Source organism: Pocillopora damicornis, chromosome 5, assembly GCF_964200805.1.
Source record: "Pocillopora damicornis chromosome 5, jaPocDami1.2, whole genome shotgun sequence".
NCBI classification, from domain to species: Eukaryota; Metazoa; Cnidaria; class Anthozoa; order Scleractinia; family Pocilloporidae; genus Pocillopora; species Pocillopora damicornis.
The window spans coordinates 13,059,183-13,083,573 of record NC_142674.1 but is presented as its reverse complement, the minus strand read 5'-3'; the positions used below and the strand labels follow the sequence as shown (position 1 = coordinate 13,083,573).

General features: G+C 38.9%; 1 protein-coding gene and 1 pseudogene across 1 annotated transcript; one reads left to right on the top strand and one right to left on the bottom strand.

Annotated features, from left to right (window-relative positions):
- The first annotated feature begins 1,049 nt into the window (after positions 1-1,049).
- On the top strand, positions 1,050-22,578 carry LOC149045389 (fibroblast growth factor receptor 1-like). Its single transcript, XM_089208183.1, has 22 exons — positions 1,050-1,357; positions 1,465-1,713; positions 7,684-7,857; positions 8,561-8,836; positions 9,639-9,962; positions 10,568-10,831; positions 10,965-11,246; positions 13,138-13,386; positions 13,719-13,964; positions 14,877-15,149; positions 15,321-15,602; positions 15,924-16,022; positions 16,423-16,438; positions 16,978-17,168; positions 17,711-17,827; positions 18,263-18,447; positions 19,299-19,418; positions 19,854-19,930; positions 20,060-20,100; positions 20,477-20,573; positions 21,001-21,097; positions 21,563-22,578. Exons 3-22 carry the CDS (start codon positions 7,839-7,841, stop codon positions 21,713-21,715), a joined length of 3,408 nt encoding a protein of 1,135 aa, XP_089064309.1. The 5' UTR covers positions 1,050-1,357; positions 1,465-1,713; positions 7,684-7,838; the 3' UTR covers positions 21,716-22,578.
- Positions 2,533-4,623, bottom strand: LOC149045390 (uncharacterized; annotated as a pseudogene).
- Positions 22,579-24,391: the final 1,813 nt, after the last annotated feature.

Here is a 24,391-nt window from a genome sequence, read left to right as displayed (position 1 = left end):
GGCGGGATCGGGAAATTTTAAATTTGAAGGCTATAGTTTGAAGCCTCCTTGGACCTTAGGAACTCACGTTATCAACGAAAATAAGTATTTATTTTAGTATCTTTTATGGCAAGCTTCAGATTTATGAAACAAGGAAGCGATTCCACATATGACTCTTTTCCCACAACGTATCATTTTCAAAGGTTGCATGGCCTGGTCATCGTGGAATGGAGGCTGCAAAGAGTGCGGCCAGTACAGGCAAAGAGTCGGTAAGTGACAAGACGAAAATTTCAGTATTTGTAACTCAAAGGCGTGTTTGTAGGTTTTCACTATTGTTTTACAGTTTCAAGAGACTGCATGCACATTAATAAGCTTTTATTGAAATGGATGAATTCTTTTGTATTGATGGCAAAATAGACTGCATTCAAAGTCATGGGCATTACGCCTTGGCCAATGGATTGATAACCAAACATGTAGGTTTAAGTTGCATTGAAAAAATGTATTGTTTGTCAGTTTCTCTATTCCCTAGGTGGACAATTTGGCGGAAAGTTCAGTACTTCTCCTAAATAAGTGGTTTCTCTGTATTAAAAAAAAGGCTGACTTAGGCCCCATCATCATAACTTTTAAAAAATCATATAAATAACCTTACTTCTAGAATTCAACTGTTCCAGAACTCGGGAATCACGGCCTTGTAAATGTAAGTGGTTTCATCCATGAGGATAAAGTAAAAGACTGAACTAATTTCCTGTTTTAGAAATTGTAAAATGTTCCACAACTGCCCTTTTATTAAATACCTCACTCTTCAAAAGAACACTTTTTTTGCCGGAGTTTTATTATTTCCGATTAGATGCTATATTTATATTTTCTCTCGCAAAACGAAGGAAATTTTGTTTAGTTGTAAAACGAAAAGACCACCATTGCACCTGCTGCACAGTAGGCGCGATTTTGGCGAGCGAATGCTTAGTGCTCTGAGTATTTTCTTATCGCTGCCATTTTTTTATTTTTACAACATTAGGGAGTTGGGGATGAGAAGAAACTTTTACGAAGGGGGTGAGCGACGGTTAAAAGAAAGGAGAATGGAGGGAATGGGGCATTAGTTATACATTAATCATTACTTTCCTTTTCAAAAATAAAGGTCCTCCTGAAATTAATTCTCGGCGAGAGAAGTCTGTCAAACTTAATTCAACACTTCAAGTGGATTGTCTTGTGAGGGGTTTTCCTCAACCAGAGGTGAATTGGACAAGAGATGGAAAGCTACTTAATACCGCGAACAAGCTCACCATTAAACAAGTGACTTATGGAGACGCTGGTCAATATATATGCAGCGCTAAGAACAGTGAAGGGAAAAGTGAAGCAGCTTTTCAGGTTACAGTTACAGGTAAATGTTAATTTTACTTTTTCTCTTCCAGTTACTCTTTTCATTGTCTGTTTTTTTTTTCTCTTATTTCACCTTTTTTGAATTGTGCTTCTTAATTCCATGGCCAGGTCCTCCTGAAATTAATCCTCAGCTCATCAATCAGTCGGTTACATACAATTCGCCTCTTCAGTTCAATTGCTCTCTAAGCGGTTTCCCTACACCTGAGGTACATTGGACTAGGGATGGGATACATCTTGGCAAAAAGAACACTCTCACGATTCGTCAAGCGAGGTTTGAAGACTCTGGCGAATACACATGTAGCGCTAAGAACCCCACTGGAAGCAAGAAATCAACCTTTTGGATTGAAGTGAAAGGAGGTACAGTTCTCATTCATACAAACGAAAAAGAGTTATGGTTCATGATTTTAACAAATGTTCAATTTCGTTACTGCAAAAATTCAAGAGTGAAGACAATGCTTATTTTGCGAATCAGATCTACGAGTTCAAATCACATAAAAGAGAAAATTGATTAAGGATAAAAAGATATTTTAATGATGCTTTGATGACATTTAAAAAACGAGTTTAGATCAACCGGTAAATCAAACATAATGACAGAACTTAGAGAAAACGTAGATTCTAATTGGTCAAAAATCTATCGCCTATTATCCCGGTAAAACCATAGAAAACTGAAAAATTTTCCTGCCCTGCGAAACAACGCCTTACTAAACGATATCCCAGATTTTAAGTTATCGAAAGCCCTTGGCTTAATGGAATAGAGGAGGACGCTTTGAATGCCGCGATAAAAACTAAAAAATTTATTTTCTTAACATTTATCAAGTTTTCTATTTATAAAATTTAGTTTGACTAACTGGTCGCGCCGTTTTAAGCTTTATATTTTGCTTTCGCTGCATCCTAACAGGAATTTGCTCATACTTTCACTGTATGAGCCAATGGAAAACCATTTGAAATGTTTTCCGAGGTTTCCACTTGAGATTCATGACTTCCTGCAGAGTTATCATGGCTACTTTGTTTCTCATTTGAACGTTGGGTCTTATATTTATGCTGAAATTTTTATTTTAATTACTGAGCAGCACCCAAATCATGTCATTCGAGGTTTTCTAAGCCCGAGAATAAAGGTGAGAACAGACTAGCACGGACTCCCCATGTGGCATTTGTGGTCGCGTCGCACTATAGCCTTCAAATTACATTTTTGCTCTCACGAGCGTGATTTTCCTTTTTGTGAGAGATGATCGGAGATCGGAGGTTTTTAAAGATTGCCTCCAGCAAGGGCTGAATCCAATGTTCCATCGATATTCGTTTTAAATTTTTAACTGCCGAGTGGTACGTTGTTACCTTTTGGATTTTGTGTATATGTAAGAGCCGATTGCCTAGAAGCAAAGTTGACCTTGCCAGAGAAATTTCTGTGATGTTTTCTAGGTACCCTCTTGCTTTGAAGCTTTGTTTGAATTTTAAAAGACACTCCTCTGATACTTCTTTCGGAGAGCTTGTTCTAAGCAATTTGATTGCTTGGCCTTCAATGAAACTATGTTTTACGCCTGGTGGGTGGCATTTGGCGAAGTGCGTAAATTGAAAGGTCTCGGTCGGCTTGTAATGGGTTTTGATGTCCAAGTTGGATTTTTTGCGAATCTCTCTCCTTTAAACACTGTGGTATCGAGGAAGGTGATTTTGTTCTCTGATATTTCGGCCGTGAATTTGATTGTAGGGTGGAAATAGTTAGCTCGTTTAATAAACTATCTACTTCTTCCCTGTTTTAATCTCAAAGTGAAAAAACGTCATCAATGTAATGTTTCCATTCTCTTGGCCTGGTTTCGCATTGTTGGATTGATTTCGTTTCAATTTTCGCCATGGAAATATTGGCAAATGACATTGCCCATTTTCGCTTGGGCCAGAGAAGTTCTCCTCATTGAATTAAAACAAAGTTTCTTTGAAAGATTAAGCCAAGCATTTCCCTGAGGTAATGCGTTGGGATCGGTGCGTTATGGTCGTTGAGCTTTTCGTATGCTTCACATAGAATATTCGTTCCTTCTTCTTGAGGTATATTTGTGTACAAGCTAGAAACGTTCATTGACACTAGAATAGTATCTTTGCCTACCTTTGTTTTTCTATGAAATTGTGAAAAGCAGTAGCATCCTTCATATAGGATTGTTGCAATTGCGCCATAGTCTGGGGCAGTGTCTACACAAAAGATTATTTTTTTTCGGTGGGGCCGTCGCATCCTGAGATTAAAGGTCTACCGACCAGTATAGGCATGTGTATTATCGTGAGCTTATAGAATATTGGTATTCTAAGCGGATTAGGAGTTTTTGAAAGCCATTTTTTCGTCATGTCATCGATGTGTTTGCCCTGACGCATTTGGTCAATGATCTCACTAACCCTTTTTTGCGTGTTTTTCACCATCGGCGCTCTGAAAGGTTGTAGTTGTAGTTGTATTCATGATGACTGTTGTACCTTTGTTTGCTTTTTTGAGGTTTAAAACAGAATTGTTTCTCAACTCTTTTAAAGCCATAACCTCATTGCATGACAATTTATTTTTTGGCTTAGTTACAGTAATCTCTGCAAGTTGTATTTTGACATTTTCTTAGTCGCTCTCATGGGCAATAGAAGGCTGAACCGGTGGCATCCAGTTGGATTTAATATGAAACGGATGTGCTTCTTTGTTTTGTCCGTGAAAGATGTTTTGGAGGTGCACTCGTCTTGCAAATTGCAAATTATTCAAAATCTTGCAAGAGTTGTTGTCTAATTTTACATTCGTTTGTCACGGGTGTTGGGATGAATTTGAGAGATATTTTAGGAACGTTTCATTTGTCTCCTTTTCTTTGGCTTAAAGCCTATATTTTAAAGTGTGTCTACGCCCTTTGTGTCTTATGCTTTTTGTTCTGCTTCCGCTGTTAAAGCCAGATTTTTTAGAGTCAGAGAATATGTCATGTTACCGTTTCATTACTCGCGCATAATTACACCACATTCAAAAGTTCCCGTATCAACGCGTGCTTGGCGTGTGAATAAATTAGTTCATCATGGCTGCGCATGTGCTTATTCTTCTTCAATCTAGAAAAGTATACTGCTTAACATGGTGTCAGGACTGTTTTTTACAGCGAGCCAGCTTCTCGTAGACACAACTGCACCATTGAATAGCTTCTTCGGCAACATCTCAAACCTTTACCAACATTTCACAATTGCACTATGTCGAAGCACGGAAAGTCTATCCTCGATGTACAAGCCGTGCGACCAGACCGTGACAATAACCGTTACTGGGAGACCAGATTTCATGATTAATGTTTACTCGAAGGTTACAGAACCCCGCTAAAAGCAGAATCACCGAGATTGAGGACCATTACATCGTCGCTAAGAGACCCTTCGAATTAGCAATTCCTTCAACTGAAAGGGACACCTTACACATTGAAATCACTTCTAAGATATCGAACGATGATGCAGGAAAGCACTGAGTTTGGCTTCAAAAAATCAAAGAACATTACGCTGGTGCATGTAGTTTGATGCAAGACCGCTACCAAACCTCCATTTCAACGTAAGAAACCGTTATACGTACTGCCGTCGGGCGATGATCGTTTGGCGTAAACGCGCAAGAATTTATGAGAGGTAAGTTTCTCTTCGGTCTCAATGAATCCTTCAGTCGCTTCCGAAAAGATATATTTTACAGAGATAGCCAACGGAAACCGGAGGATCCCCCTTTCACCCCGGCGTTCATGGTGAGTCAAGTTATATCGTTTGAGGCGGCACAACATACGAACAAGCTTTTGGCTAATTCCACCACAGAAGAACAAGTTCACTCTCCCACTTCCACGACAGCGCACAAATTGGTCAAAAAACCTCCGGGCAGATCAAGACCTGGAACGTTCCTTGACAGATATTGCTTTTTATGTGGCAGCATGCAGCAACACTACCGCGACATATACCCAGCTTCAGGCCACACTTGCAGATGTTGTCACAAAACTGATCACTTTGCAGGCTTCTGTCAACAGGTTGCCAAAGAGAACGGAGCCTCTGGACCTGTCTCCCATACACCTACCCCACCGGGTCCCAGACGGGAATACATGAGATTGGTGGAACAAGAAGAGCACTCCTACACCCTTCCCGTGGAAGACATACAGTATTGGAACTGCTTCACCATCTTAAGCAGGTAATCCCCTAACAATGGCGTCCCTACAACGGCCCCACCCTCTGACAAAGGCCATTTCGCCTGGCTTCTTTTGGAGGAACCGGTCTCAAACTGCAGAGCGCAAATTCTTTTCCAAATAAATTCCGCAGCCTCTTGCAACACTCTTCTATCCTGCTACTTTTGCAGCATATCCTGGGCCAAGATTCTACCATCCAAAACTGTGATAACACCCTATGACAGTCCATCAACCAGATCCGTTGGCCAACTTACCCTCCAAGCCAGTAAAGGTAAATTCACGAGTAACCTCACCTTCCTAGTCATTTTCACTGACCAACCAGCCTTACTCAGTACAGAGGCAAGCATAGCACTTGATGTGCTGACTATGCATGCGAACTTCATAAGGAAATGCTCCATAAGTAACCCTCCCCAGCCACTGCTGACTGAACCTGACAGTTATCAGGAATCAGCAGCTGGGCCCCCTTTACCAACCCCGGATACGTCAATGCGAGTCTGGCCTACACTAAGGACTTGAACTCTGGAACTCATTTCCAAGAACTGAACCTCGCTCTTTCAAGGTCTGGGATTCCTCAGCCTACCCGTCGATCTCGACTTGGATCCAGATGTCAAACCCATCCATACCCCCATTCAATGTGAACCCATTTCAAAGCTGGATGTAATCAAAGCGTCCCTGGATGCGTATGAAACCACTGGCCAGCTAGTAAGGGTATCTCAACCGAGAGCCAAAACCAATCCCAACCAAACCGGGAAAAATACGGAGCTGCTTAGACCCTCAATAAAGCCATTCGATGTCCAAAGTATATCATCTCCACCTTGGAAGAAAACATCCACTAGCTGCATGGAAGGAATAGATGTAAAGAGGCAAACCATCCCCTTGTCCTTAAGATCATCTCTGATTACCACAATGTTCACACCATGGGGTCGCTACAGATGGACTAGGCTACCATTAGTCATATCCTCTGCATCAAAAGAACGGCAGTGCCAAATTCATATGGTGCTTGATGGCCTCCTAAGCTTCGGTATTACTCACGGCATCTTACTCCCTGGCTGCAGCGTCAATAACATGGAAGCCAGAATCAACCACGACCGCAGCCTTATCGTCGTGCTTGAGGGATTTGAACAACGTCATGTCAAGGTAAATGTCAACAAGATGAAATTCCTTATTTGCAAAGCCACTTTCATGAGCCATGTTACCACTACGGATGGCCTCCAGCCCAACCCTGTCACAGTTAAAGTTATGATCACCATGCCCACTCCAACCGAAAAGCAGGCAGTGCGCCGATTCCTACGGGATATTAATTACCTGGCCAAATTCTGTTCCGAACTTAGCAGCGTCACCCAACTCCAATACAACCTCGCCAAAGAGGACATGCTGTTACTGTGGTCAACAAGGCACCAGAAAGCCCTTGATTCAGCAAAAGCCCTAGCCACCTCTGCAGCATGCCTGGCATACTTTGACGTAACTGCGCCACTGATCCTTCAAGTGGACGCCTCAGACTATGGCCAAGGAGCTGCCCTCTTACAAACCATCAAACCACACAGTAGCAGCGCCCTTGACGAGTCTTCTCTACGACCCATTGCGTACTGCAAAAGGCCGAATCACTACCGAAGAGTGCTATACCTGGCTATTGTTGAAGCCCTCAACACATTCGAGGAATTACTTTTAGGAAAATCCAACAGAGTCTATACAGACCACCAACTCTTTCAGTCAATCTTCAAGAAGGACCTCGCCTTAGCACCTAAGTGTCTGCAAAAGATGTTGCTTTTCCTAAAGCGTTACAATTTTACTATTGTATATAGAAAAGGTTCTCTCTTGAATTTAGCAGACGATCTATCCAGAACCCATGTCAAGACGAAGCCGTCAACCCATCCATGTCGGACACCTTCCCAGTGTTTCACGTTCATCTTGCTCGCTTGGACCCCAACCCACTGGCCCTCACCAATACCACCCTCGAGTTATGTTTTTGCTCTCAGAAGCGTGTCTCGATAAGTTCATAGCAAACCCTTCGGCATCGCGCAAAATACCAAATTAATTAGTTTACCTTAACCAAATGTTAACTTGAGCATTCGAAGTAATTATAGATAAAGGTAGAAATAGAGACTGCACCACTGTCTTACATACTTTATTTGGGTAAATGATCCAAACATGTCTTCTATGGTTGTTTATCAAATGTTTTTGTTTAAAACTTTGTAAGTGGATGGTGGCTGGAGTGAGTGGAACTCCTGGAGTATCTGTACCAAGCCAGTTGGTGGTATACAAACCAGACAGAGAGAATGCGCCAATCCAGAACCAGCATATGGTGGGAAACACTGCGATGGGACCGGAGCACTGCTGAGAGAATGTGGCAACATGTCCAGTTGCCAAGAAGGTAACATACAAATTGCAGCTTTTCTGATTTCAGTGGATGAAAACTTCTTTGTTGAAACAAAAAAGAACAAATACATGAATAAAAGTTAGAATAAGAACAAATGAATGGAACTTCTGAGTTTTAACTTTAATCACATAATCATCCAGGCAAAGTATATGAAATGCTCAAATTATCAAAAGTCAGGAGTTCATTATAAGTCACAAATCCTTCATGAATGCACAAACTCTGTACCTGTACGGAATTCACCATGCTTTTCTTTAAAGAAACAAAACAAATCTCCATTATCACTTGTACTACAATAGGTACTAAATTCTTGGCACAAGTTTTCGCTGATATTTGTGGTCGCTCTGTAAGAAGTCTGCACTATATGCATAATGGCGATTACGAATTTCTTTTCGTTGCCCGTGAGCAATACCTTTCTAGTCAAGCCAGTAAAGCTAACTATCATCTATTGACAAGAAATACGTTTGACAATGCGAGGGCCTCAGTTTTGGCATTGACCAGCTGGCAAAGAAAATCATTTTAGCTAAAAGGAAATTCTTCCACCATAAACTGAAAAGAAATCTTTCAGCAATGCAAGGACTACTGTTACTAGGTAATTATATGGCGACATCATCGACACAAGAATTTACCTAAGCTTAATTAGTCCACGTTGTTTACTGTTATCCTTATTTATCTATTGTTATTTTTTTAATATTTGAAGAATTTCCCCTGCGATTTGAAACAGAGAAGAACCCATCTGTCGGTATAATGAAGATATTCTCAAACAGCAGTTGGCAAAAGCTTTGTACCAGTCAATGGGATGAAGCAGATGAAAATTCAACCTGCATGGCCATGGGCTACTACGACAACGGCGTTTTTGCTAATTACACATGGTACGCAGAACGTGGCAATGCTTCAGAGATGTCCACCGACTACAACTGTACCATTCCGACCAGATGTCAAAACAACTTGGAAAATAAACTACAAATTTGCAAAGGTAATAATGAATTGCACTCATTTAATATCCGCATGATCTCCAAAGATGGTAACTTGATAGATTTACTCACACTCCGGTGATTAAAACTTTCCCGAGATCAAAGATTGCTCATCTTCGGGTATCTTTAGGTTCTAAAAAGGTATGTATCGCTAAAAATCTGGCGGGTTTGTTTACGCCCTGAGGCGATTACAGTTGAATTGCTGCCGAAAGAAGAACCTAACTGCGCAGTTATGCATTTCGGTTTCATGAACTTCACAACCTCCAAACCCTTCACTAAGTTTCCTTAAAACTTTAACATCCCTCTAGTTTCCTTTTTTCTCTCTCTTTCGTGAAACTAAGGAATTTTACAATTTTCACCCTACTTATACTTAACTAAATGCCTTTTTCTTGATAATTGCATGAGAAATGCTTTAAAAATGACGTTCTAATTTAAAATGTAAATCACCCTATTGTGTTCGCCGAAAGTAAACGCTTTTAGGCTAAGAAGACACGTCTTCAATGTTCCAACATTTTTTTTAAAAATCTTTTTTCACAATTTAAAGCGCAGTCACGAAGCAATGTAAAAGAGGTTCGTCTTAAAACATCGCTGCAAGGAAACTATGTAAATGTCGTGAACTACATCGGACAAAGAACGATACATCCAACGTACGAATACTGATTAATTTACACCTAGAATTTCCCTTAAAACTAAACACTTAGACTGGCATGAACTATTTATCCTTTCGTGATTTAAAGGCATTCTTGATTCTTGATAACCAGTATTTTCCATCGTAATGGATTAAAATTTTTGTAATTCCATAAGTTCCTGTTCGCTTGAATGGCGCAAATGTGGAGTATGGAGGAAGAGTGGAAGTGTTTTACAAGGGGAAATGGGCAAAGATATGTAGGAATAAATGGGACTTTAATGATGTCAAAGTTATTTGTCGTCAACTTGGCTTTGAAGAGGCTTTAGCAGAATTTATTGGGTCAGACATAAAGGCTGAGGGAATACCTTTTGCAATGTCCGATGTCTCTTGCGCTGGAGAGGAGTTTGAACTTGCATCATGCGATCGCATCGATGGAAAGTTAAACATTCCACCTCAATGTCAAGCGGATGACAAGGGTTCTCAAGCGTTGTGTCAACCAAGTAAGCAACTAAATTTTTAGGTCTGATTAGTTACTCTGATTTTCGTGATTGTCTTTCTTCTTCCCCCTGACCTTCTAAAGTGGAAGGTTAGGGTTCAGGGTGACATGACTTGGTTTAAGGGTAACATGAGTCGACTTAAAATGACTTAGATGATTTTGATTTTACAACCGAGTTGATAATGTAAATTTGCCCCCGTAAAGAGTTTCAAAGCTAAATTTCGAGCGTTAGCCCTTCGTCATGGCGGGTGTTATACTCCCCCACCGACGCAACGCCACAGTTTCTTTAAGAACTTACCCTCCTTATAGATGATTCAACTTGGTCTTGAGGTAAAAAGATGTTAGCTAGGGTATACATGACTTTCATGAAGGTGATATGACTGCTCATAAGATCACCTGACTTCAGTTAAGGGTTACCTAATGGCTAACAGGATTTTGTTTGGAGTATTGTAACTAAGTTTAAAATACGACATTGTTAAAAACATTTCTCAATTTAAGCTTTAGCGCAGGCAAATATATTCAACTTTTCTATCTCTTCTTGTAGAATTTAGTACAAAAAATTTGATTTATTTTGATAAAATCTTCTAAACTGAACTATTTTTTTTGCAGAAAACCAGAAAGTGTTGAAAAGAGATGAACTCTATTTTGATATTGGTAGCAGAGAAAAGCTTCACTGTTCTATACACAATAAAACCACTCATGCTAGGTGGGTCATTAATAGGCAAAAGCTTGAAATAACAAACTCTACTTCTGAAAGGATCAGGGCTGAAGACAATGGTGATCTGTTCATTGATGACGTGCAGCTATCTGATGGAGGAATATATGAATGCCAGAGATTGGAATATGTTCAATATTACATTGTCTACATTAATGGTATGAAAACGCATCTTTTTATCTTGTATAAATAGGCTTAACATGTAGGACAATGCCATGTAAGACAAGTACACTTCTGACTTTTCAACAGTATAGCTATGATATTGGTGCTTTTCATTACTGCTTTCAACAGCAAGATTTACTCAAAAGACGTTGGACCAACAAACCTTTATTGCGTACACGTCTGGCATTATAAGCTGTAGTGCTGATGGAACACCGAGTCCACAGATTTCTTGGAGTAAGAAAGGAGGAAAGTCCTTAGACCCGAAACGATTCACTCAAGTATCCAACGGCAGCCTGCGTATTGGTTTTGTAAAGCCTGAAGACAATGGAACATTCACCTGTACCATGAAACAAACTAAAGGACCACAGAGGGTCACAAGCAGAGATAAAAACATAGTAGTGACAGTTATAGGTGAGTGACCAATGAGATAATATATAGAAAGTCATAAAGTCAGTTCTTCAAATGTAATGAATTTAATTTACTCAGTTTCAAAACCTTTTCGCTGTTCATATCCGCAGCCATGCGAGGCGACATTTTATCGTGGATATGTTTGTTGATTACGGTTGTTTTAAAGTAGGGTGTCCTGTTAAAAGAACTCAGAGTAAGCGCCCTTTGATGAAGCTTATAGTTTCTTTTCAAGCTGGTAATGTGCTTAAAACGATTTCGGTTAGTCATGGTGACGAATTCAATTTCTGAATGCATTATAATCGTTTATCTCGCCATTAAGTTACTTTGGATGTGGATTGTGACTTTTTGACTGCATATTGTGTCTTCTTCGTGTTATAAGGTCGGTAGATATGCATGACCTTATGAACACTCTGTTTGACTGTGATTGGCTAGAATCCCACACAGGCCTCGATTGCCAGACTTTGACTAAATGTTCTTTCTGAGTCCACTGTCGCAAAGTTATTATGTTTGTGTTTCTTGTGGTCCGCATCCATGTTTCCGGGATGTCTACCCCAATGTTCAATTTATGTTGTAACATGCGAAATCTTACGTGGATGGCCTCTTTACCCTGCGTGTATAATAATAGGATCACAATCAATGTACTCTACTACAGTCCAGAGCAGGTAGTTTCCAGGTGTCTTCTGAAACTGCAGAGGCCTTTGTCTAAGCATGTCGTTTCTCTATCTGCCATATCACTCGTTTAACCATTACTTGCATGGGACTGCATGTTCCGCTGATGTAAACTTCGCATTACTCACAGGGAATCTTTTAGACCTCGGACTCTTGTTTTAAAGATGCAGTCCCATGGATAGCGAGTGACTTGTTACTATTTATAACATCAGTGAAGGGTATCCAGTCACCTCGCCACCAAGCAGACTCGCCACCAGCGAACTCACCACCAAGGAACGATCTCGCCACCAACGTACTCGCCACCAAGCGAAGTCTTCTCGCCACCAACCACCAATAAAGAGATAAACTAGAATAAAGTAGTCGAGGAGAGTAGGAAAGTAGGAAACCTTCAGTTCATCGACGCTTACAATTTCTCGCACCGACTTGACAATTTCTCGCATTTAGTTTTAATACAACTGCTATCGAGTTTCATTTCATCACTTATTTCTTCCCATGAAGTTTCATTTTCTCTCAAGTAAGTTTTTATTCCTCGCATCGAGTTTTGCAATTTCTCCTCGCTTACGTGCAAAAGACAAACACGATACGTTTCGATGTCAATGAGTTAGGAACGGAACACATCTAACACGTCGCTGAAGGTCATAATTTAAATACAGACAAGCGCACAAACGTATCGGCCGATTTGAATTGTGCTCGTTCGAACATCCTACTCTCCTCGACTACTTTATTCTAGTCTATCTCTTTATTGGTGGTTGGTGGCGAGAAGACTTCGCTCGGTGGCGAGTACGTTGGTGGCGAGATCGTTCCTTGGTGGCGAGTTCGCTGGTGGCGAGTCTGCTTGGTGGCGAGGTGACCGGTAACCCAGTGAAGTGAATGGAATGCTTTCGGTTCTTCAAATGCTGTAGCAAACTATCAGCGTTTTCGCGAACCAAGATTATAGGGTGATAAGGTTATCGAATGCTCTTAAACTCTGTAGCAATAACAGGGTAGACCATACTCTCCATGGCTGCGCCTTCTGTCTTTCGTAAACTGGTCCGAGATAATAGGAGTATGTAGACCTCAATACGAAGTTATGTCCGCGATCTGACAAATGATTATGTTTCATATAAAGCGCTAGTGTCATTATCAAATGTTCATTATGTTAAGTTATAGCGTTTAATGTGTTCTGTGTAAATGATATTGGAATACCTCCGATTTTCCAAGGACATGTTATTTATTTACCTCCTAGTTCGACCAAAAGTGGATATTTCTGGAGCAAGCAATCTCATCATAGAAGGAAACAGTGTGAACTTGACGTGCAAAGTTGTGGAGGGTCGGCCTGAACCTCGGATCACATGGCTCAAGAATAATACATTGCAAGGACAGAGTTTGTCTCTCTTCTTTTCTGAGATAACAAAGGAGGAAGAAGGGCGGTACACTTGTAAGGCAGAGAATGCAGCAGGTTTTGACACCAAAGACATTGACATTTCTGTAAAAGGTGTGTTCGTCAAGTGTACAGTAATTCTTCACACAACTCGATTAGTTATTTATTGCGAAGAACTGGAAAGTCTTTACACTTGTTCGTTTGTTCCTGCTCTAAAAATATGATGGTTTCATGGCTAAGCTAGTAATATAGCCTGACTAACATGGTTTTTGGAAGCATTTGTTTGAAATGATCACAAAATGGTGCATCGATTTCTTCTTTTTTAAATTGTTATTTATTAGTTTTTTTTATATTTATTATTTCTTATTTTTGCGGGTGGAGGGAGGGGGGGGAGGCTTTGGGTGGCTTATAATTTTGTAATTTGTATTTATATGCTTACTTTGCAGTTCCACCCCGTGTTAGTGATGAGTTAAGAAATTTCACCATTGCATTTAATTCCACATTTACAAAAGAGTGTTATTTGAGAGGTGACCCACAAGTATATGTCAACTGGACCAAGGATGGAGTGCTACTTAATAAAAGCAACACCTTAGTTATTGGACAAGTGACGTTTGAAGATAAAGGCTATTATGAATGTACTGCTGAAAATGATTATGGAAAAGCAAACTCTTCCTTCTGGATCGATGTCACTGGTAAACTCTATATTGTAGTTTATGTCATTTATCAAACTTGTAACTTAACGAAGCGTTTGTTTTTAAGCTTAAGCCAAATTTAAATAGACCTACTTTTTCTTTCTCTTTTCATCCTTTTCCTTTAAAAATATCGATGAACAAGGAACTAAGGAGTCATGATCTTATGATACATTTTTATTAGTGTTAAAGGTAGTTCATCAACTAGGCTATGAGTGTATCATTACCTAAATATTAAGGATTGAAGTTGGAAAGAGATTTTAAATGAACATTCATATAACTTGCTTCAAATTACCAACATTAGTACCCTTTTCTTCTAGAAAAGGGTACCTGATCACGTACAGTTGATTCTGACTTACACACACCCAGATTGTTATTGAAGTTGAATCCGTGACCAAATAAATAATTTAAAACACCTTCTGCTATTAAGGAATTGCAAATCCTGGGGTCCACTTTAACATTTTTATCCGTGAACTCATATTAAAACGGACAATTTGGAAACGTCAAATGACAGATTTCCTTTCCTTTTTTTGATTTCAGAATACAATCGTTTTACATTGTTTTGATCATTATCGCCTAATAACTGTTCGAATTCAATATATACTGCTAAAAAAAGGAAACTGATAGTCATTGAACATATGTTTTTGTTTAACATCACACTCAACAACCATCAAGAAAAGGATTAATTTTATTGGCACAACTGGGACAACTTAAGGGCAAACGATATCTTTTTATGCTGAAGGCGACAAAAACCTTCGAAAAAATTGACGTTGGTCAAAAATAGACTTGAACATCGCGTTTTTTGTTTTGATTTTTTGTCGTTGTTGTTGTTTCGTCGTTTTATCAAGGATTGGATAAATGGGGTTAAACTGGACTACACAAACCTTATTAACTTTGGATTTTTTTAAATTGAAGTATCTCCACAGATTATAGAGCCTCCGATAAACCAGTCTGTTACCGAAGGAAACACTGTGAACTTTAGTTGTCGAGCCTCAGGTGTGCCAACACCAACATTAGCCTGGGTTTTTAATAATGCTGACCTGCCATCTGGTATCAATCAATACAGTTACGAAGGAGAATCATTCCTGAAACTTTTAAGCGTCACAAAAGGGATGGAAGGGACTTACAAGTGTGAAGCGAAAAATAAAGCAAATACAACTAGTTCCTCTGCAACTCTGCGTGTTTACGGTAAGTTTAATGTTAATGACGATAACGATGATGATGACGCTGACCGTGAAGACGACGCCGACGATAACCATGGCGATGACGATGACGTGACGCTGACACTGAAATGATGCTGACGAGGAAAGTGACGAACGTGGACCATGATTTTAATCAATTGCTTTTTTCTTAACGTAGGAAAAGCCTTAGCTCAAATTGTTCCAGGTCATTATCCGGCACTCACACCAGGAGACAACCTCACATTGACCTGCAACGTCAACGAAGAAACAATAAATGTAACTTGGAAAAAAGATGGAGACTCAGTTCCCGAAAGGGCAAAGATTGATACACGATTCGATGACGAAAAGAGTACATTTGCTATAACTGGAGTTGTGAAGGAGGACAGTGGTGTGTATTCATGTGAGGCACGTAACAAGCTCGGTTTTGTTGCCCGTTCCTTTGTAAAAATAAACGTCAAAGGTAAGCTGGTGTTACCGTTGTGTCTTAAAAAAAACATACAACTTTACCGATTAAAAAATACATTTCCAAATAGATTAAAACTATTTTTTAATTAAATACGAAACAAATATGGGTCACCTGACCCATTTACATGAAATTTCCTTGCATCGCTCTATGAAATTCAGGTATTTCGTTTTTAAGAGCAGGTGTCAATCACAGGCTAAATAATGTGCCAAGCTATTCCAAAGCTATTCCGAACAACTTGAATTTTATTAGTACTTTTACTACCGTCGAGATTTGTCTAATGGTCATTTATCTATCTTACACAATTAGCAAAGCAAGTGCAAAGTTTCAACACTTTCTGGTATTACATTGGTGGATCAGTGGCGGCAGCGATTGTCATTTCGCTTGCCTGGTATTTCTGCAAGCGTCGAAGGACAGGTGACGTCCATTTTTCTTTGTTATTTCAGATTTCTTTTTCTGAAAGTAAAAGAAGGAAATATTTAAACTTATTTTGCATGTCTACTGGGGGGATGGGGTATGAGGGGACACTAAGCTAAGAGTCTTAGAGTAGAAATATTTTTATAAGAATTACTCCCGTGCGGCCAAAAAAATGCTAATTGTAGATTTTTTTCACGTCTGTATATGGTATCATCATTACAATTTCCATTACTGTTAACGGTGTTTGATAATAATTCTAAATTCAGCACATAGCACGTCCCTCCTAATTTATGCAAATTTAATATTAGTGCCATTACAGAAAAATTCTTTAAGAATATTCGATTTGATAAATTAATACAAACTTTTATCTTCTTTATCTCCTTCATTTCATTATTTGGAATTGCAGCTATGGCTCTGTAAGTCAACTATTTTACCTTTTATTCATCAAATTCATCAAAAAAAAAAACACCCGGCATTACCTTCCTCGTGGGTCACCACCTTGCATGATGACGATGACAAAAATCATATCGCAGTGACTTTACATTTATCGTGTTTATGATGCATTATTAACATTCATCAAGCGCTGTTATAATTAGAATCGGCTTCATTAGTTCCTTTGTTTAATTTTTTTTTATTTCAATAGTATCTTCTACCTATTCTCGGTTTGATTAATTTATAGATTTATGCATTGAAATGCACGTAAAATTTTCTGATTTTAAAACCAACTGTTTCTTGTTTAATTTTAACAAACGACGAAGCTATTGTTGAACTTCATCCGATCGACAAAGTGTATTCAAATAACAATAATTACTTATATGTTTTGTAATAATTTATGCTTCTGGTTTAGTAAAAACATTGTTTTCCCACTATCGGCAAGAGAGATTATCTCCCCAATCAATTTTTTTCCTTCTGATCTCTCTTTTCTTTTTATACAATGTTAATTTCCAATATTTAGTCCTGACCAAGAGGAGGCAATTCAGATGGAGCCATTGAATGCAGAGGTAGATGAGTGGGAGGTTGCGGTGAACCGTGTCCTGCTTCAAGACGTCATTGGACGAGGGGCGTTTGGAGCCGTGTGGAGAGCTCTGCTGAGTTCACCAAATGGACAACCTGGAAATCGAACAGTAGCCGCTAAATGTTTCACGCGTAAGTCTCCTTCGATTTGTTCTTGATTTGTTCTTGTTTCCAACATATGTTGATCTCAGGGGTGGTTATAGAAATGTTTTATCTGGAAAGAGGCGGAGGGGGAGGGGCAAAGGTGGTCCAAAATTACTTCTTGACCAACGCACACCTCCCTCTTCTTCACTCAAGGTTACGCGCAGGGAAATAGAAACAAAAGGCGGGGGTGGGGGGAGGGAGGACAAACAAACATATAAGATAATCAACCAGTTTGGCAATAAAAGTGATCCTGGCATTGCAGTAATGCTGCAATAGTTCTTGTTTCCATCAAGTAATATAAAAGGTCACAGGTATGGCATGGGTCAGTAGGGGGTGGGGGGTGAGTTGGGCAATCTGCTAGCTTGGGGGAGAGGTGAGTTGGGCAATCTGCTATCTTCGAAAATTTTCATCCAAATGGTAATAAGAAAAAGTAAGGTTTGTAGCTCTACCGGATTCTTTCTGGCTTGAACTTGCATAGAACAAATGCATTAATCAGAACGTGTCTCCATTAATGTATACTTTTGTTTTAGCCACTGCTGGAGAGGATGGAAGGAAATGTTTGATGAGAGAAATTGAGCTGGGGAAACTTATCGGTGAAAACGTTTCGCCAAACATTGTAAAGTTCATGGGCTGCGTTACGACAGAAAGTAAGTACTAAGCGTACAACATCTTTTCTAGGTATATTTTATTAACGATACTACAAATGCTGAATGAACCCTCTTAGGACCTCTTAACATGAGTTCCGTAACTGGGATGTTAATGGAGCCAAGTTTGTCTTTATTCGGTTTGGCAACCAGACTGTTTTTCTTCGAAAGCACGTATCCAACGAGAGTTCATTAAGGTCTCGGTCGGATAGCTTGAAATCTCGTGAACGGAGCTAACCAGCTTAATTTCTCCCTTTAACCTGTAGCAAATATTTGAAACTAATTCTGATGAAAGTAGATCCTAAAAGAATGAGTCCTTCGTGTAAGCTAAACTGCTTTATGAAGAGAGCCATCAGGAATTTTATCTTTGATATACAGTAAGGAGCCTTGACATAGGGTTTATTTACCTTTTCTCTTTTTTAACGTCACTTAATTAAGTTTATCCCATACTCATCATGGAGTACTTGCCATGTGGTGACCTACTTGGTTACCTGAGAAAATGCCGAGGAGTGAGGGATCGGTATTATCTTGGTGAGGGAAGAGCTCAGAATTTGACCAACTACGATCTTGTGCTGTTTGCCAAACAAATCGCCGCCGGTATGGTGTTCCTTGGAACGCGAGGTGTAAGTGGAATACTTGTCACGTGTCAATTCCAACTCAGAAAAAATCTTTCAGAGATTTTAACTTTTCATTTTTCAATAGCTCAGATTTTGGCCAACATTTTTGAGTGCTTTTACATGAGAGAAATCTCTAAGTTTTTTTTAACCATAATACTTTTTGTTGACATTAGCAGGTCACTGCAGATGTCAACAAAATGAGCCAAGAGACGAGAATAAGGTTCATAATAATTCGGTTGCCGAGCCTCAAAAAATCCTAGCTCTTATTACCTGGTATGGTATAGAATAAGGCTAAAAAAAGAAAAGACAAACTCATGCAGCTGTCAAAGATCGAGTATGCGCTGATGGTTCATTTTGGCTAGTGGCGCGTCGTATAAATAATCTGCACTACATATATACATACATATATAAATATATATATGTATATAAAACCTTATTGCGACACTTAAAAACAAAACAAAACAAAGGGAAAAATGGAACTCCCTAAAAATCTGTAGAAGAAAACAGAGGTAAAGAGAAAACCATCTCATCTTTTTCTTTCTGGGAACACAACGGGTCCTCCGTTTTTCTAAATTTTATTTTATTATCATAATTATTATGATTATCAGCATAGTTATTACTATTATCGTTATCATTGTTATCATCATCGTTAATTTCGCTGTTGTGAAAAAGTCAAATTTTTTTTTTTGATAAAGAAAGAAGAAATCTTAGTTTTGTCAGCATTAAATCATTATATAAAGCTGCCTTAGTTTCAGCCCCTTTATTGTTCGAACATACCCAGACGTTTAATTCACAGCTGTATTATATAAACCTACCGTTTCTTAACTCTTATATTCCGGCTCCTTATCTTCTGATAGATCATCCATCGTGACCTGGCGGCTCGAAACATTCTCCTCGATAACAACTATGTTTGCAAAGTGACGGACTTTGGTATGGCATATCAAAGTTTCAAGTATGGCCATGGAAATGCCAAAAAGGTAGAAAAAACTTTTTTGGTTGCTTTAGTGCGGTGTTTTCTGGAAAAAAGTTGGAAGCGTCAACATATTCTCTGCATAAATTAAATGTACCTCGACTACCAACAGGGTTTCATAGCTCACTTTTACTTACAAGAAAAAAGCAAAACAAAGCAGAGTTAGAAATTAACAGAATAAGTACTCTGTCCTGGGTATCGGGATATATCAATTTCATTAGCGTTTTTTGTAGAAAGCCCTGTGAAAGGAGTTACGTTTTCTGTTTTCTGTGACAACTTTACGAAGGCTAACATTGGATTGACTTATAAGGGAACGACAAATGCAGCTTTCTTTTCACATTTTAACATGTTTACGTTATGTAGCTTCATATTTTTTTAAAGATGGCTTTGAAAAAAAGGGAAATAAGTTTTGTAAGGCAAACGTTTATTGGTTGTTTTCCAGGGATGTTTGCCAATCAAATGGACTGCACCAGAGATTCTGCTGGGAGAACTTGCTGGACTTTCCACCTTGAGTGATGTGTATGTATAGATATGCATATTAATCCGCCAACCTAACGAACTGATTACCTTTGGATTTTTCTTTATTATTTCACGTCTAAAATTCACTCAGCGATTAACTATAGAATATTTCTGATATGCTCTCGTCAGGTGGTCCTATGGAATCGTCCTGTATGAGATAGTTACCCTTGGTAAGCCAAGCTATGTTCAATCAATACATTTAACGCTTAGAACAGCAATGTCCAATTGCTATATAGAAGTAATGCTATTTTTAAACGGCTAAAGATATATGAAAGTCATATGTTTGAACTGCGGATAAATACGTGAATGAAAGTGATCTTCGCAGTAATGAACACTACTTAAGCAGTAGTGAAAATAAGGCCTGAAAAAAAAATTCGGACCTCTACGGGATTTAAACCCATGACCTCTTGTCGTGTCACACTTGACCATGATCATGGTTTCCGATCACATTGTGTAACCTTGAGACAGTGTCACCGAGAACTGTCGGTTACTTTAGGGTTGATATATTTGGAAATGCGACATGTACTTGTCCTTGTGCATTGACAGGAGGAATTCCGTACGACGGATGGGCAGAGGGAATGGTGGTTGCAGAGGTCACAAAGGGATATCAGATGCCAAAGCCCGATCATGTTGATAACAAACTGTGAGTTGCACTTTTTTAGCATAATACTAACGTGTTCCTAAAATAACCTATGATCCAAGACGACACATTTATCGTTCTCATTGCCGAAATCTTTGCAATAAAGCAATTGGACTACAATCATATCAGTAGCTTTCCGTTATGTGAATGTGAACCAGGAGCATACCGCATTCAACTGAGATACGGCTTGGACAATTATGACATCAAAATGTATTTGAAAAAAATCAGAGCGAGTGAAGGAGTGCGATATGTTCGACGTCTCACAACAAACTTGAACCATTGCCTGCACTATTTTCAATAAAAGGACAAACCTGAACTATTGCCTACACTATTTTCAATAAAAAAGGTTCCTGTAGGAGGACCTTATTGGAATTCTTTGCACAATCCATAAAAAGGTAGTTAAGAGTAGACCATCATTGTTAAATTTCAGGTATGATATCATGAAAAGGTGCTGGAATCGTAACCCTGACTTCCGTCCTCCTTTTGAAAACCTGCGACAAAGAATGGACACATACATTCGTGAAGAGGTTCGTTACTAGAATTGACAACTTCCCAATATTTTATGCATTTTAAAGACTCGAAAACTTTCCAAACTTCTTACCTTGCCCCCATGTGTTAGGAACAATACTTGGTAGCTTTGGCTTTATTTCCATTCGCTCCATAAGAGCTTCGGCTGAAACCATTCATAATTCTGATAAGAGACATTTTCCAGCCCGTTTGGCCATTTACAAGCATTTCCACTTGTTGGCTGCCTCTGATATTTACGGCGGTTGTGATCGTCCCTAGGGCATAAATCTGCTCAGTTCTACCCACCTACTTGCAACTTCTCTATTTTCAGAGAGGAAATAAGAAACGCACTTAGTATATCCGCTACTTTAACCCAAAGAGATTCTCGGTATGCCGGGGAAGTGATCGCACTTTTCAGCTTGACTTTACTGTGTTGTAACGCTCTGCGGCTAATGTGTAACCCTCGTTTGTTACTTTCTTTTAAGACATATTTGGAACTTCTTGACATGGGTGCTTATGACAAGGCAAAATACTCCAGGGTTGAAGATCTCGGAGATGAAGATGCAGGACCAAGTGAGGAAGTTGCAAAGAAGACCTCAGCTAAGAGATTGGGAAAATGGGCCAGTGACCGTCGTTAGGGTACATAATCTTCACTTCTCGGTGCTAAACTAAGTGTAGGTTTGTGTTGGTTAAATTTCTCTCCCTATAATTATTAGAAGAACATGTGAAAGCTTTGTCCTTGATTGACAAAATGATAATAATAAAAGAAAAGAAACTAATTAATTAATTCTTAAAGAATGCCTATAATAAATAATTTAATCGGTGTCAGAATAAGGAATATTGGATAGATATGAATTAAAACTTCCGTAATAGATTAAATCAGAAGAGAAAGAAAGAAACAAACAAAAAACAACCTACTTGAAAAACCGCTCGTTTATGCCGATAGATGTACTTGGCGAGATTTTCATTGTTTTATTGTGAAACCATTTACTAAATTTGTTTGTGGCAGACCTAGTAAGAGATCTCCTAACGGCGATATGAAATTTGGTAAAATTTTGTAGTTTGGTAATGAATTAGTCGTGTGGTATTAACTAGCACTTATCACTTAATGAAGTATCTTCTTTAAATTACATATTGCATCACTTCTAGTGATTTGTTTAACTTTAAAGTTACCTTTATTTGAAAGCAAGCGATTGCGTTGTTATTGACATTTACCGTTTTGCTGCTAGTTTCAAATGCTTTTGTCATAAACGGAGAGAACCGTCTTAATAGAGTGTGAGTTAATTCAAATTAAGTGCTTTGGATTCGTATGAGAAAGAAAACGCCATGTAAAGGGTTCATACTGTTTTGGTATGGTAAATGGAGTGCTTGTTTAAAAACCGGGCGAAATGAGAGCAGGGATGAGTGTTTAATTTTGTACGCTATCCAAACACAACAAGTTGTATTTAACATAATGTAAAACACTCTACTTAATATCTGCAATAAAAAGATTAGAGGCTTATCTTATGACTATTTATTGATTACCAAGTCAGTTGAGATTGAAACCATTCCGTATCCTCATTAAGCTTTTGGATGACGTCATCAGTCTTAAGCGCTGGTCGCATCTATGAAATGGCATCTTCATGTATATCACCAAATGAGATATCCACACTCTCAACTTTTCACACCTACGGACGAAGCTATGGCTGGTCGCGTCTTTGACGCATGCTTTATGGGTCTGTTTAGAACTGCGTGCTTGTCAAGGAGAACCTTCGAGTTTGTCATCATGATAACAAAGGAGTCAGTTAGGATTTGTCGATGTTTCGCAGTTATAAAATACACTGGGGGCAATATTTTTTAACTGATTCGATCATTTCAAGATGCAACAGAAGGATAAGTTTTAAGTGCCTCTGTTATCAATGTTCTGATCTACTGTACTGCTGAATTGCTGAAGTGTTTCAATCCAGATTGACTGACCATGGCATATATCTCCCCGATTTATCTCTCCTCTGATATAATACTATGCCGGCTAAAGACAATCAAAACTTTTTTATTATTTCTAATATATAGATTTAGCCAAGCCTTAAAGCAGAGTTCTTGTTATAGTTTATTTTCTAGCCCCTCATTATGAAAAAACTGGCTGTAGAAGACGGTTTCTTCAAGGGGATTAAGAGAACAGTCCGGGGGGTGGGGAGGGAAGGGAAAAATTGGCGTGGTCTGGAACCTGGGGACGACGTTCTCACAACTTGCGATAAAACGCATGCTAACCAGCGGTATCTTCAAGCAGCTGGGGACCTTTGTTGTTGTTTCCTGATGAGGAAATTTTCGAAGATAGAGAATCTTTTCTTCTTCAGAGGAAGTGTGAAGTTGAAATCAGTTGAGACTCTTTTTGTTATTTAAAGCCCCCTACGGGCAAACGTCGTTGTAATTAAGTGATCATGCTTTAGCCATGTTAGCAGCCGAAGGGACGAGATGTAGACGTGGAATGCGAACTCTTGCATCTACGGGATTATAATTGAATCAATATCAATAAATGTTTCTTTTCAAGCTAGAGTTGCAAATTCGATTCCCGGGTTGATACACGTGCACGCGATAAACACCAAACCAAATAGGATCTTTTCTCTCTTTATTCCTTTTTCTATTCCTTGGGGCGTTATTATATCGAAGCGGTCAACTGAAATTATTACGTAAAGAAATCACCTAAGTATTGTGATCATAGCTTAAGAATAATCTCGATTTTGGAAACGAGCACGCGTCAGTTAAAGGAACCAAAAGAAAGGTGAAAACGAGCGATAAATTTTGCTTTGAGTAACGACTACGAGCTAGATAACATAATCACAAAATAAGTTATTGCTTACCAACGCTCGCGAATCTTGATTACTTTATCGAGGATTATGGTCTAACTTGTCTTCTATTCAAAAACGATCTTGATCACACGGGGTCTTATCTTGAACTGAAACGCTAACTATAATTTTCTGTCTAAAGAGAACTAATCATGGATCGTCAACCTAACCAGAAAATATTTCGCAGCTTTTCTCGGAAGCGGTAACACTTAGCTTCAACGGAAATAGTTACAAATCTTAGTTTTCCCTTTTAGGAACGAATTTTACCACGTCAAACTGGGTTTTCAATAGCACAAGGGAAGATAAAGCATTTTGTTTCACTAGTCAATTTGATTATTTTTTAATGATTTTTATTGCTCAGGTGTTTTTGATCTTTTTTCTCTCGTTATGCGATAAATCCGCCGAAACCAGCTTTCAAAATAGCTTAGATGACGAAAGAAAGGTTGACACAAAATTTGCGCTTCCATCATTCGATAATTTGGGTGGCAAATG

Excerpts from the sequence above, each read along its gene's own strand:
- LOC149045389 (XM_089208183.1), top strand. Across the intron at positions 17,828-18,262 it reads GGGCTGCGTTACGACAGAAA|TTTATCCCATACTCATCATG; the intron begins GTAAGTACTAAG and ends CACTTAATTAAG. Across the intron at positions 20,101-20,476 it reads GTATGAGATAGTTACCCTTG|GAGGAATTCCGTACGACGGA; the intron begins GTAAGCCAAGCT and ends GTGCATTGACAG.